Source organism: Artemia franciscana, chromosome 13 (genome assembly GCF_032884065.1).
Source record: "Artemia franciscana chromosome 13, ASM3288406v1, whole genome shotgun sequence".
In the NCBI taxonomy this organism is placed as follows: Eukaryota; Metazoa; Arthropoda; class Branchiopoda; order Anostraca; family Artemiidae; genus Artemia; species Artemia franciscana.
In genome coordinates this window covers 9,637,242-9,652,746 of record NC_088875.1, presented here as the reverse complement: position 1 = coordinate 9,652,746, position 15,505 = coordinate 9,637,242, and the positions used below count along the sequence as shown (strand labels likewise).

Sequence of the window (15,505 nt, the reverse complement as noted above, 5' to 3'; positions counted from 1 at the left end):
GTTGTTACTGAATTATATAAAAACGTAATTAAAGCAAAAATATATTTACTGCGCAAAAGCTAAAAAGGAAGTTTATTCGGTATCTATGAACAGCTAACTAAAAGGCGTAAAAAAATTACTCAGGTACTATGAACGAAAATGAATCCCAACAAGATCTGCGGCTCGAAGATATGCAACAACCAATGTCGCGACGAATCACAAATGAAAATTATGGACAAAAGAATCTGCAGTTATAGGACAAGTGAGAGCGAAGATCACATCAAATCGTAAACAAAAATGATGATCGACGAAATCTGCGTTAAGAGGAGAAGCAACAGCGATAACCAAATAATCCCAGGAAAATACTCATCCCTTAAAATATTATACGAAATGATGAATGAGTCTGAATAGCTAAAATAAAAGGCATGGAACAAGCAAAAGCGAGAATCACATTGAATCGCAAAAAAAAACGAACAACGAAATCTACAGTTAAAAGACCAATCAAAATTACTGCGAAGTGAGACAAAATATTTTTTTAGCGCCACTCAGACAAAAAGTAAGTGGAATTAATATTGAGATTGTCGATCGACTTCAAAGAGAAATTGAATTCATGGCAGAATTTCTTAATTCAACTAAAATTACTGATTTCCCAAACCATGACTTAAAACTAAAGAATAACACGATAATTATGCTAACGCGTAATTTAAATGTTTTAGATGGTGCGTACCATGGAATATGCTTAGTTGTTCTTCAATTAAAGCAAAAATATAATTACTGTGGAAAAGAAGGAAACGAAGGTTTTTGGTATCCATGATGACATGCAAAATTATACAAGAATAGCTGTTGGGGTGGCGCTTCGCACCACCCCAACACCTAGTTGGTGGGGGCGCTTCGCCCCCCCAGGGCCCCCCCGCGCGCGTAATTCGTTACGCGTCATATTAGTTACGCGCCATTGTAGTTGTGTCCCTGTGTCCCACCTGTGAATATAGATAGATATATATATATATTTTTTTAACTACGTAAAACTTGCGAATATACAACATTCTTGGCTGTCCCATCGTCTGTGCATATAAATAGATTGTCAGGTTTACCGACTCTTGAACATGCAACATATAATTGTCCATGGGAAAAACAATCTGTATTCAGACCTATACCTCATTATTCTAATGATTGCCCTTGAGCTTTGTTGATGGTGATTGCTAATCAAACATTCCCTGTGTCCCCGTCGTCATTTATATATCCCCCTGTGCCCCCCGGCGTCCCCGTTGTTGTTGTTTCCCTGTGTCCCAGTCGTCATTTGTGTCCCGGTGTCCCAGTCTGTAATTTCTCTTTGAGTGTCGCGGTCGTCATTTATATTCCCTGTGTCCCGGTCGTCATTTTTGTCCCGGTCGTCATTTGTGTTCCGGTGTCCCGGTCTGTAATTTCTCTTTGAGTGTCCTGGTCGTCATTTATATTCCCTGTGTCCCGGTCGTCATTTGTGTCCCGGTGCTTTGTTGATGGTGATTGCTAATCGAACGTTCCTTGTGTCCCGGTCGCTTTCTCTTTGAGTGTCCCGGTCGTCATTTATATTCCCTATGTCCCGGTCGTCATTTGTGTCCTGATGTCCCGGTCTGTAATTTCGTCAGTCGATAAACATGACGTCAGTCGACACACAAACATGACGTCACTCGACTGACCCACAGACAAACAACTTATTTTTATATATATAGATTATGAATGAATCCAAACAGCTAAACCTAAACGTATAGAAAAATGTTTAAGATTCAGTTTAAAAATCTTCGTCTAATTTATTTTTTCTCATATTATAATTTCAGCCTGGTCTTTTCTGTTTCCTTTACTTTTTTGTTTTTTACTATCATCATTATTATAACTATCACTTCTTTCCTAAGTGTTTTACTGGATTCTAGTGAATATTCTTCTCTTTGTTTATTTTGTATGTTTGCTTGATTTAGCGTACTGTTTATGGTTTTTTCGGTGTTTTATTATTGTATTGTGTAGCCTACGACAAGCCGAGTTTCTTGGACTAAATAACCGTTTCACCTTTGACACAGTGTTTTAGTATATATAAAATGACTTATTGATAACTATCAATTTATCAAGCATTAAGTAAATAACGGCCTTTAATAATAGAAGCCGAAACACTAGAAAATGTAACATTAATAACAGTATACTTATAAGAAAAATTTACTTTTTATAGATATTTTAAATTTATTAAATTTAAAGCTAAACGTACTTACTGTTTGAATTTAACTGATACTATTTAATTAATATTACATACTTTCTTCTCGAAAAGCAATCTTGTAGTTTATAAGACACTTGCAACTTTACTTATGATTTTTACTTGTTCATCACTACTTTTGTGGTCAATCCTTAACCTTGCAAAATCACTACCTACTTGTAAATTTTTGCAGAATCTACAGAATATCCTGTAAGAGTGATTTTATGTAGATTTTGGGCTCTGCCTTAAAACACGATAGCCATTTGTCATTGGTCTTAGAAACCTTGCACAGTTTTAGGGAAAAAAACGTAAAATATCCGTACGAAAAAACTATAAAATATCAGTAGGTGTCGATATCCCATCAGGCAAAAACGAGGTTTCGTCTTTTCTAGATTTTGGTTCCAAATGCGAGTTTTTTGTTTATTTTTTCCTCAAATTTTTTAACATCTAGTCAAAAAAAATTACAGAAAACTTGTGAGTTAAAAACTTGCAGAGTTGAAGAAAAAAGTGTAAAAAAATTAAAAGAAAGGTGACCTTCAAGTAAATTACAATATCAAACTTAGCATGCTTGACAATCCTAGCCCAAGTAAAACCTAATTTTAAGTACAACTCTTCACATTTTTTTTTTTTTTTACTTTCAAATTCATTTGCCAGTTTTCATTTGTTTTTTTTTTTTGTTTTTTTTTTCCTTGGGCTTCTCATTAGTAACAAGACGTTCAGTACTACTTTCATTTTGTGAAGTTGATGGCCCAGAACTTTGATTCAGATCTTCATGAGCCTTTTCTTTAGGAGCCATTTATCCATCGTTAATTTTTGTTGTAAAATTCACTTTACATGAATTAATACACTGACGTACCGTTTGAACAGGATTAAGTGTCTGCAGAATAACAGAACACACCACAAATGTTTTATCCATACTTAGTTTTTGTTTCAAGTTTTTTTTCTTTAAACTTTTCTTTGCTGTTCGTTATCTTATCGTATAACAATAGTATTAAGAATTTTATTCAAGTACTTTCCACGATCTTTATGACTTTTAACCTTCCTTATTTGCAAATTTCGGTTAAAATATGTCAAAATATTTCAAACATGATTTTTTTATTTATTTTATTTATTTATTTTTTTATATATTTTTTTTCGAAGCATAAAGCTAATTTTCAAAAATAAAAGGCTAAAAATGACAAATTTACGGTTTTGATTTAAACCAAACCAGAACTTTTTGTTAGCATACAAAGGGCCCAAAAAAACAAGTATAAGATATAAAATGAAAAAAGAACTTACAATTCTCTTAGTTGCTCCCTTGGTAAAAAAAAGAATAATAATTCAAAAAATATAAAACAAATACGAAACTAAACAGTTTAATACTCTACACCTTATTCTAGCCTAACATTCAATAATATTCAATAAATTCTGAGATATATATTTAATTGTTCATAATTTTAACTGTTAAAATACTAGTAGCTCGTAGCACTAATCAAAGAACATTAGAGAATTGTAAAACCGGGGACCGGCAAAATAAAAATCACCAGTGCTATCTTGTGTTCGGCACTTCTTGGATTTTTTTTAAGCTTCTTAATTGTTGTTTTTCTCAGAAACCAAGATGACCCACCTATTATTATAGTAATGTTAGTCAGTTAATTACAGTCAGGTAATTACACTAATTTTCTTTTGATTATTAAGCGCAAAAAATGCCAAAAAAGTGTCTACGCTTATAAGTCACCTTTATAAGTTACAAGTCTTGTAAGTTACTCTCTGGCACAAGCCTCATCTAGCATATCTTATCTATATCTCATGGATGATCTATTTCTTCTCTATATCTCATCTATATCTAGTCTTACCGAAGTATTTTTGAACTCGTGGATGTGCCTGTTGACCTACTTGTTTATTCTAGCAAATTTTTATTAAAGAGTATAGGTAACTTATAAGAGCGGAAAATGACGCTAGTATCAACGAAAATAACTACCAACATCATTTAGTAGCCAATCTGGCGATACTGTTTTTAAGGTTTGTAGTCGTTTTTCTCTCAAGAACTGAGAGATCAGACGCTTATTACTATGCTAATTTTACCAATTACACTAATTAAATTAATTATTTTTATTATTACTCTGCAAAAATGCCAAGGGTCATCAAACACTAAGATGGCGTTGATAGTTTTTTTCGACACTGCCGCCAGTTCCCACTATTATGAGGTACCAATACTCTTGTCAATACTCTTTGACTTTCTATCTTATCCGATATTTACAGCAATCTTTACAGCAGCTGTAATCCAGTACAATTGCTGTATTGTTGTAAGCCAACCAGAAAAAAATATCATTTGTACCTTTTCTAGTACCATTTTATGGAGGGGAGAGTCTTGCCCCAGAATTTTTGTATGGATTAAGTATTTATTGGCCCAAGGATTTACGATTGAAAATTTCAAACTGATCGGAGACAAAAAGCTTTGGCTCATTTTCAGATATCCTTGCCCCCTCCCCCAACAAAATCTTAGTCTTATTGGCTCAAAGAATGGTCACTGGAAGTCTCAAGCTAGTCGAACACCATTTCATTAAAAAAACCAATGTTCAAAAATTGGCAATTTGCAATATTTACGGTCCTTGCCCCATGGACTGTGGGTAAGTTACACCGTGAACCAGCAAGCCCCAGCAAGTTGCAAGTTACACCAGCAAGTCCCATGGACTGTGTGAAAATTACAGCAATGAGCATATAGGTAACAGGGAACTTCATATTTTCAAACTCGCAGGAAACCTAAATGGTCTCGACCTTATAAAGATAATTTGTCCTAACTTTTAGAATTCTACTCAAATATTTTGACGACTTTCAACCTTCAAAAAAAAGGAATAAAAATGGAAAAGAATAGACTATATAAGGAATAAATTACATAATTAAATAATAAATTATATAAATAAATTAGATACTTTATAATTGTATCAATTATAATAAGTAATAATAAATAAATAAAATAAAGGTTTTATTCTGATTTTCAGATGAAATGGACCCACGGACTAATATCTTATCATCTGGACAATTTCTAAGACCGGAACATTAAAAGAACAAATAGAAAATTAAAAATACAGTAGGGGATTTTGACAAACCTATTTAATATTTTCAATGTTAGATATAACCTTAATGGAATTTTTTTACTAATTTGTAATTTGTAATTAAAATTTGTAATAATTATTATTTTTTTATTAATATTTTTTAGTAATTTAGTAAAACGTCACAAATTCCTCATTTCCAGCTTTTGCTATACATTAGTGTTAATGTTTTTTGAACCGATCTTACCAATCTTAAATTATTATTCTCGTCTTTTTTTATTGGGGAGGGTGTACTATGACCAATTAACCAAATATGACACCTGCCTCACCGTTCAGCAGCGGGTCTTATTTCTAAGCCTTCTTCAGTAAACAGTGGATGCAAGTGAATTCTGGCTCGTGAAAAAGTGTATTTATGATCCATATTTAATCATTTAACAAACTCCTTAGACAGCCTTATTTCAATCGATCTTATGAACTCCAGTGCTATATTATTAGCTTTCTAATTTATGTTTTTCCGCTGTTTATTCTGTTAATTTCTATTTCTTCATAAAATATTAAATTATAAACTTGGTTCTTTCCTTATTATTATTACTCCTTATTCACAGGGGGGGGGGACATTCTATGACCAGTTGACCAAACGTGACACCTGCTTCGCCGTTCCGGAAGATGCCCTTCCGTCATAAGGGAGAATGGTGGCACCCAAATCACAAAAAAATTTCTACTACACAATCCTCTACTCCATAATCACATTTTTCTGCCCAAATCTCTTTGTTTACCTTATATTCTTTTCTTCTCATTATATTGCCAAGAGTATAAATGCATCTAAATAAAGAGCTTTTTGGTTTTTCTTTTTTTTTTTAACTTTTTTTAACTGTATTTTGTAATAAGCCTGAGTCAACCAAGTACTTCACCATCTAAATATTTAGGGGGAAGGACGAGAAAATTGTCTAGGGGTGCAGGATCTTGGCTTCCAAAATGTGTCTTTTGGTTCAAATATTAATTTTAGGTAATTCCACAAAATATAAAAGAGAATAACCAGCTTAAAATGTCAGCCATTTGTATACAAGGCCACGAAAAATTAAATGAATTTTAATACCAAAAATATGAAAAGTTCAACTTACATAGTGTTAAATAGTTCTTTATATTGCTGATCACCCTTATTCTCATTCACGAGGAAATCCAGCTTTTCGACTAGTTCATATTCAACCTAAAAATAATATATGGCTTAATACTAGTGCCCAGAAGATCAGAAAGTCACCTCTAAGAAGATGGTGTGCTTGAAAACATTCCGATATTTTGATTGGTTTACAAATTTATACAGACGAGCCAATCAGGTTTTAAAGAAAGGCCAATGCGAATTTACCCGAATGTTCAAAAGATTAACCTTCTCTTTTTTCACATTTTTCACAAAAAAAAATGATTGGCTTACAATAAATAAAACTAGTGTCTTAGGTCCTCTTCACTACTGCTGTAACACATATGGGGGCTATATAGCTGTAGATAAATAAGGCTATACTACAGAATTTGACACGAAGCTCTGATAATATCGGGGGAATTGCCTGCATTCCGTTTCAGCCCCATCATCAGAACTATTTTTTTAATCCCCTTTTCTATCACCGTAACAACTGGGTTTACAAATTTTACAATTCATTATCGTGTTTCAGATTTACTATTCTCAATGAACTCTCAAAGCAACCGTTATTAGTGAAAAATAACCCCAACGGACGCACCTCTGCTTGATACAAAAATAGGCGTTGGGTATACATTTTTCGAAAGTGCTAATTAACATACCGGAGTTCTTGATGAAAGGACCTCCAGTGAACTAGTCTAAAGTTAGTTTAATTAAGAATTTGATTCCCTTTCTAGTAAGCTTAAAATAGAGGCCTTTCTATTAGTGTTGAAAAATTTGAATATTTTCCCATCAATGGTAATAACGGATTTAGGCTAATTTGCAACAAGAATATTTTCCGGCTTCCGATATTATCATTAATGTGGGGTAATCTCATTCTGCTTCAGCTCGAGATTTGAAGTCGATGCTAACTTCAAATATTCAAGAAAGAATTAGAAAGACACTAGCTTAAATAATAAGGCTAAATGGTATCTATCGTCGTGATTTTCTATATTATGTTTTTAGTACAGTTCCCCTCCTGTATGATCTCTATTCTTCTCTTCTTTTTCAACATGTTAATATTTGGAATTTTTCTTCAATTCATGTTTGCTATTTAATTATTGTAAGGTTTTACTTGGCTTCCAAATTTGTTTTAATACCACCAAATTAGTTCTAAGATTTAAAACTAAAGAATCATTGGAATTAGCTATGAATAAGATAGAAAATTTTAATTGTAGATCCGATATATTCTACCTATGGATAACCCTTTGCTTTTTTTTTCCAAAATTTACATAATCCTTTTTTTCGTAGTTTTCAGTTATGAGGTAAGCCTATTGTAAATCGTTGTTGTGTTTCATTTATTGAAGTATTTTAGTACTATATATATTTAACTTATGTATTTAATATATTCAACGATTTTGATGAAAACAAATAAGTTGAACGCGAGTGCTGTTATTTTACATATTCTGTAATTAACTTTTCAGAAAAAAATTTCCAAAATAGTAATCTTCAAAAAATCTGAGATTTAAAAATAGAATACAGGATGCCGATAGGAATTTGTACTGACGTCTCATCTCCCCTCCCCCCTAAAAAAGTATCATGACTTATAGCAATTTTTTATATTTATTTGTAGAACTTTGCTAGTTTTTGCTGTATCGATGAATTCACACGCTATTCTAAAACATTGCGGAGTGCATGAATTGCACGCAACAGTTTCTGTGATTTATTGAATGTGCATTCTGTTAATCAACATCCAAAAAGCAATTCCACAGATATTCCAAAACAAAATTTAAAAAAATCAGGCTTAAAAAGACAATAAAGAATGAACGTAGAAACTCGTACAGATATCTCCCAAAAATTTCCCTTCCTCCCAAAAAGTTTAAGACTTACGGTTTTCATGAATTTATTTACTCCTAATGAAAATTGCATGAAACGCATGAATTGCAAATCCCCCTCCCGTAAAAATATTGAATGCGCATTCTCTTATTAAACAAACTACGGATCTACTACCTTTAAAGAAAGTTCTGAAACATTAATTCCAAAAAAATCAGGTTTAAAGATAGAATAAAGAATAAAGATTAGAATAAGAATTCTCCCGTTCCAAAAATATAAAAAACTCACCAACTTGTGATTTCTTTGAAAACTTGGTAAATACAGATATTAGATCTTGGAAGAAGAAAACCAAGTGGGAACACTAAATATCCCAAACACTTAAAATAAGATCATTGTTTAATAGAAATTTTTGAAATGTTTTTCTTTTTTCTCAACGCCTTTTGAATTAAAAGAGAATTTAAAAAAAAATTGGATTGTGACTTAATTACGCTTTGAAAAAAATTTTAGGACTTGCAGTTTTGATTAATTCATTCACTCTTAATAAAATTACATGAAATGAACGAAGTGAACTTAACTCTCCCTTAAAACTATCATATATTCATGTTGTTATTCAGCATACTCTGTATTTGTTACTTTGAAATAGGACTCTCGTATATTGGTAACTTTCTATCTCTAGAGTACTCCCCCTTTTACATTCACACAGAGACTCTTTTAGTTTCATGTATCTCAATTTATGATAGATTTACAAAACATTTTTAACTAATGAACGAATACCTTAAAATATAAATATGTCTTTATATCTATAAATTGTACAATCTGTATGATTATATAGATAAATACAGGAGCGTAATTTATTATGAGGAACCTGGGACTGCTCTCTATCCCCTGGTTTCCCCCTCCCAACCCCAGTTTAACCCTCCCACTGAGAGTCCAAAATATTTTCAAAGCCAAGATAAGCCTGGATATTTCAAGCGTCCAGAGAAACGGGTTAGTTTTCTTTAGTACATATTTGTCATTATGGTATTATATGGCTCATTTTTTTAGTTTTCACAGTCATTTTCACTTTGTTTGGGAAAATCGACTCCAAATTTGCCCCCCCCCCCCACCTCAGGAATTACGAGAAATAACACCATTGGATAAATATCTATATGATCTATATAAAGATTTTAAAATGGTGATAATTTATTTTACTAATAATATCTCTGAAAGACAATAATAATTTAAATAGATTTTATAGAAACTTGAAAATATTATCAATATTTAAAGATACTTAAAGGTATTAAAGGTTTAGTTTTCCCCTAAAAGATAACTCAGTCAGGAATTGATATACTTTATACTTACTTTTTATATATAATTTAAAATGAAGATTCTCATATATGGGTAATTTATTATTTATCTAACTATTTGTTTTTTTTGAATCATTGAATCATTTTTTGAATCATTTAAAAATCATTGTTAATCTGGGAGGGGGTATACTTACACCTAGCTTAATTTAGTGAAGTTATAACTTATAGTAATTAAAATAAGCTCAATAGAATAAAAGGTCCTCGAAATTCTATAGGTTTTTTGATGGTTTTAAATCTATTACTTTAAACGAGCTGCTGGATGTACCTGCGAACTTAATGTCTCCAAGTATTTACGGTTCTCAATATAGAATTCGTCCTTTAAAGAGGAGAAATGACAGAATTCACGTCTCTTTAACCAACCAAACCTGCTACAATTCATCCCCATAGAAGAAAGCCCCTGTAGAGCCATTAAGGACTAACGATTAAAATAGGGCATCCAAATTTTTAAGAACTACTTGAACGGCTTTCAGAAGGGAAAAACCTTTGATTTATATATGTATATTGAGGGCGAAATTTAAACAAAGTAAAGCATTTTTTTTTTACTAACTAAGACAATTTAAATAAATCATTTTTCGGTGCACATTAACTGATTTTAAGTATATTCATAACATAAAAAGGAAACTTTACTTGTTTAAAATTGCCATGAACCTTCTGTTCACATTCCATCATGTCAAAAAATACACCCAGTATTCTGGTTCGAAGATCTGCCTCCGGTATTAGCGTAACCTCTAAGAACTGAGAAACCAAACCAGGGATAAAACTTGCCTGGTAGTCACCTGCAATGAAGCATACAGTTATATATTGAAAATATTTAACATGTTTTTTAAAGTTTTTTCCCTTTCTGTGTCACTTTTTGAAAAAGATTACCAGGGATAAAAGAATAAGCAATGGAGGGGAGGATGAGAATATACATAAGAGTAGAGTATAGATCTTCCTTATATTTCTAGACTCATAGCCACCTCATGTACAGTTGGAGGTGGTTTTAGGGGAGGGAAAGAGAGGTATTTGCCCTGGGCGCAGATATTTTAGGAGCGGGTTACAATCATTTTGTATATTTTTGAAATTTTATTATTAAAATAAAGTAGATGGCGCTGTTAATAAATGAAAATAATTGACGAACTATTAATTAATCAATCAATCAAATAAAAATAACTTAAAGAATGAAAAATAATTAAATAATGATAATTAAATAATTTAAATTATTAAATTTTTTAAATAAAATTATTAAATAAAAAAAATTAATTACCCAGTAGATTTTTTTGCGGATTCTGACGTTATTTTGAGAGATGGTTAGGATGTTCTTGGCGATAATATCCGTGAAAAGAAAGTGTCTAAGTATGTTTTTTATGTGATTTTGTTGCAAGTGATCATGTATCCCATGAGAATGTTTTTTTCTGTTTTTTATTTGAATTGTCAAGGTTTGAATTCTTCTTATAATTATTTAGTTGATTTAAGTTCAATAGTAGGAAATATTGGTGCAATAGATTTAGCTGAAACATGGTTGAAGGATCGTTTTGATTCTTTATTGGCAATTAATGGTTATACTTGTTAGGACCAAGATATAAGAGACACGGTGGCGTGGCCTTTCTACGTTAAGTCGTGCCTTGAGGTTAAGGTAAGGGACGACCTTTGTGTTTGTGTTGAGTTAAATAAAATTATTAAATAAAAAAAATTAATTACCCAGTAGATTTTTTTGCGGATTCTGACGTTATTTTGAGAGATGGTTAGGATGTTCTTGGCGATAATATCCGTGAAAAGAAAGTGTCTAAGTATGTTTTTTATGTGATTTTGTTGCAAGTGATCATGTATCCCATGAGAATGTTTTTTTCTGTTTTTTATTTGAATTGTCAAGGTTTGAATTCTTCTTATAATTATTTAGTTGATTTAAGTTCAATAGTAGGAAATATTGGTGCAATAGATTTAGCTGAAACATGGTTGAAGGATCGTTTTGATTCTTTATTGGCAATTAATGGTTATACTTGTTAGGACCAAGATATAAGAGACACGGTGGCGTGGCCTTTCTACATTAAGTCGTGCCTTGAGGTTAAGGTAAGGGACGACCTTTGTGTTTGTGTTGAGTTAAATAAAATTATTAAATAAAAAAAATTAATTACCCAGTAGATTTTTTTGCGGATTCTGACGTTATTTTGAGAGATGGTTAGGATGTTCTTGGCGATAATATCCGTGAAAAGAAAGTGTCTAAGTATGTTTTTTATGTGATTTTGTTGCAAGTGATCATGTATCCCATGAGAATGTTTTTTTCTGTTTTTTATTTGAATTGTCAAGGTTTGAATTCTTCTTATAATTATTTAGTTGATTTAAGTTCAATAGTAGGAAATATTGGTGCAATAGATTTAGCTGAAACATGGTTGAAGGATCGTTTTGATTCTTTATTGGCAATTAATGGTTATACTTGTTAGGACCAAGATATAAGAGACACGGTGGCGTGGCCTTTCTACGTTAAGTCGTGCCTTGAGGTTAAGGTAAGGGACGACCTTTGTGTTTGTGTTGAGTTAAATAAAATTATTAAATAAAAAAAATTAATTACCCAGTAGATTTTCTTGCGGATTCTGACGTTATTTTGAGAGATGGTTATGATGTTCTTGGCGATAATATCCGTGAAAAGAAAGTGTCTAAGTATGTTTTTTATGTGATTTTGTTGCAAGTGATCATGTATCCCATGAGAATGTTTTTTTCTGTTTTTTATTTGAATTGTCAAGGTTTGAATTCTTCTTATAATTATTTAGTTGATTTAAGTTCAATAGTAGGAAATATTGGTGCAATAGATTTAGCTGAAACATGGTTGAAGGATCGTTTTGATTCTTTATTGGCAATTAATGGTTATACTTGTTAGGACCAAGATATAAGAGACACGGTGGCGTGGCCTTTCTACGTTAAGTCGTGCCTTGAGGTTAAGGTAAGGGACGACCTTTGTGTTTGTGTTGAGTTAAATAAAATTATTAAATAAAAAAAATTAATTACCCAGTAGATTTTCTTGCGGATTCTGACGTTATTTTGAGAGATGGTTATGATGTTCTTGGCGATAATATCCGTGAAAAGAAAGTGTCTAAGTATGTTTTTTATGTGATTTTGTTGCAAGTGATCATGTATCCCATGAGAATGTTTTTTTCTGTTTTTTATTTGAATTGTCAAGGTTTGAATTCTTCTTATAATTATTTAGTTGATTTAAGTTCAATAGTAGGAAATATTGGTGCAATAGATTTAGCTGAAACATGGTTGAAGGATCGTTTTGATTCTTTATTAGCAATTAATGGTTATACTTGTTAGGACCAAGATATAAGAGACACGGTGGCGTGGCCTTTCTACGTTAAGTCGTACCTTGAGGTTAAGGTAAGGGACGACCTTTGTGTTTGTGTTGAGATGGTGTTTGAAAGTTAGTTCTGGCGAATCGAAGCTTTTTTTTGTGGTTCTATATAGACCTCCTTCGGCATCTAGTCAGATTTTTGGTCAATTGGAATACAATGGAAACGCTACCATTATCTGTAAGTCCATGTGTTACAATGGGGGATTTTAATCTTGATATCAGTTTACAAAATGGTAGAATTTGCCGTAATTTTTATGATACTTGTTTTCTTTTAATATGAATCCTTCAATTAATATTTGTACATGGATTACTAAGACTTCTGCGACGGTGATTGATAATATTTTTATAAACTGTAATTATAAAGAGTCGCGTGTTATCACTAATGATGTTTCTGACCATTGTGGAATAATGACAGCTTTTGAAGTTGATGGATTTACGTTTAGATCTCCAGGAATTGATAATGAGAGATTTTACATTAGTAAGACTTCTTTGTTTTGTTTTTGTTTGTTTTTTTAAAGCTAGAGAATTTTGATTGGTCATTTTTGAGTAGTTATTGTACGTCTTCTGAAAAGTTAGATCATTGGTATCAGAAAATAAGTGACGTTTTGAACGAAAAGTATCTAAAGAAAAACATATTCTAGACAGTAGAAATAAACCAAGGAAACCCTGGGTAACGTCAAGTTTAGTAAATTCAATTAATCGAAGACATTGTCTTTATAAGTTGGGTGTGATAAGTGGTAATGAGAGTGATAATAGAGCGTATAATAATTATAATAGTACTTTAAATAAGCTCAAAAGGAAGGTTAAAAGGGAATATTATTTTAAGGAATTTTAAAACTGTCAGGATATTCCAGCAAAGACCTGGATGAAAATTAAGTCATTGGAAATAATGCTAGTCAGCCACCATATTTAAATCAGCTGGATGATCCAGGTCAACTTGCCGAAGGAATGGCTTACCATTTTTCTAATATGGGTTATAAAATAAAAAATTCGATCGAAGTTTATCCTGAGGATGGAACTTTTAAACAATATCTGGACCCTTCATGTAATATGAGCATTTGGTTTACAAATGTTACTGATCAAGAAGTGATTGACATCGTGTCTTCAATGAATAGCAGAGCTATAGGACCTCATTATATATCTTTGAGGATAGTGAAACCGATTTTGAAAAAAAAAGTGAAACCGATAGTGAAACCGATATGAGCATTTGGTTTACAAATGTTACTGATCAAGAAGTGATTGACATCGTGTCTTCAATGAATAGCAGAGCTATAGGACCTCATTATATATCTTTGAGGATAGTGAAACCGATTTTGAAAAAAAAAGTGAAACCGATAGTGAAACCGATATGAGCATTTGGTTTACAAATGTTACTGATCAAGAAGTGATTGACATCGTGTCTTCAATGAATAGCAGAGCTATAGGACCTCATTATATATCTTTGAGGATAGTGAAACCGATTTTGAAAAAAAAAGTGAAACCGATAGTGAAACCGATATGAGCATTTGGTTTACAAATGTGACTGATCAAGAAGTGATTGACATCGTGTCTTCAATGAATAGCAGAGCTATAGGACCTCATTATATATCTTTGAGGATAGTGAAACCGATTTTGAAAAAAAAAGTGAAACCGATAGTGAAACCGATATGAGCATTTGGTTTACAAATGTTACTGATCAAGAAGTGATTGACATCGTGTCTTCAATGAATAGCAGAGCTATAGGACCTCATTATATATCTTTGAGGATAGTGAAACCGATTTTGAAAAAAAAAAGTGAAACCGATAGTGAAACCGATATGAGCATTTGGTTTACAAATGTGACTGATCAAGAAGTGATTGACATCGTGTCTTCAATGAATAGCAGAGCTATAGGACCTCATTATATATCTTTGAGGATAGTGAAACCGATTTTGAAAAAAAAAGTGAAACCGATAGTGAAACCGATATGAGCATTTGGTTTACAAATGTGACTGATCAAGAAGTGATTGACATCGTGTCTTCAATGAATAGCAGAGCTATAGGATCTCATTATATATCTTTGAGGATAGTGAAACCGATTTTGAAAAAAAAAGTGAAACCGATAGTGAAACCGATATGAGCATTTGGTTTACAAATGTGACTGATCAAGAAGTGATTGACATCGTGTCTTCAATGAATACCAGAGCTATAGGACCTCATTATATATCTTTGAGGATAGTGAAACCGATTTTGCCATTTTTTGTGCAAAATTTTTTTGATCTGGTTAGTGGTTGTTTTCAAGAAAGTTCATTCCCAAGTGCCTTTTAAACAGCAAAAATTGTACCATTATTTAAACAGGCTGACCCAAAAGATTTTAATTACCATAGACCGATTTCTCTACTGTCAACGTTTTCAAGAGTAATGGAGAAATTAATGTTTATGAGAGTGGATAGTTTTTGAGGAAGAACGGATATTTTCTTAAACAGTTTGGTTTTCGTAGAGGTTATTCTACTGAGGATACTATCCACTTCCTTACTACAACAGTAAATGATGGTCTTGATAATAAATTTAAAGTTGGTTGAGTGTTTCTAGATATATTAAAGGTGTTTGTACTTGTGACAATTTGATCTTATTGAAGAAACTAGAAAATGGAGGTATTCACGGGAATGCGCTGCGACTGTTCGCCTCTTATATTAAAGATCGAGT

At 32.1% G+C, this 15,505-nt stretch overlaps 1 protein-coding gene across 1 annotated transcript in view; it reads right to left on the bottom strand.

Annotated features, from left to right (window-relative positions):
• LOC136034245 (dedicator of cytokinesis protein 3-like) overlaps positions 1-15,505 on the bottom strand; it is a 248,524-nt gene that overhangs the window by 23,554 nt on the left and 209,465 nt on the right. The window contains exons 24-25 of the mRNA XM_065715385.1: positions 10,144-10,292; positions 6,351-6,436 (exon numbers count right to left, since the gene is read on the bottom strand). Of these exons, the coding sequence (XP_065571457.1) occupies positions 6,351-6,436; positions 10,144-10,292 (235 nt within the window). The remainder of the gene's footprint in view (positions 1-6,350; positions 6,437-10,143; positions 10,293-15,505) is intronic.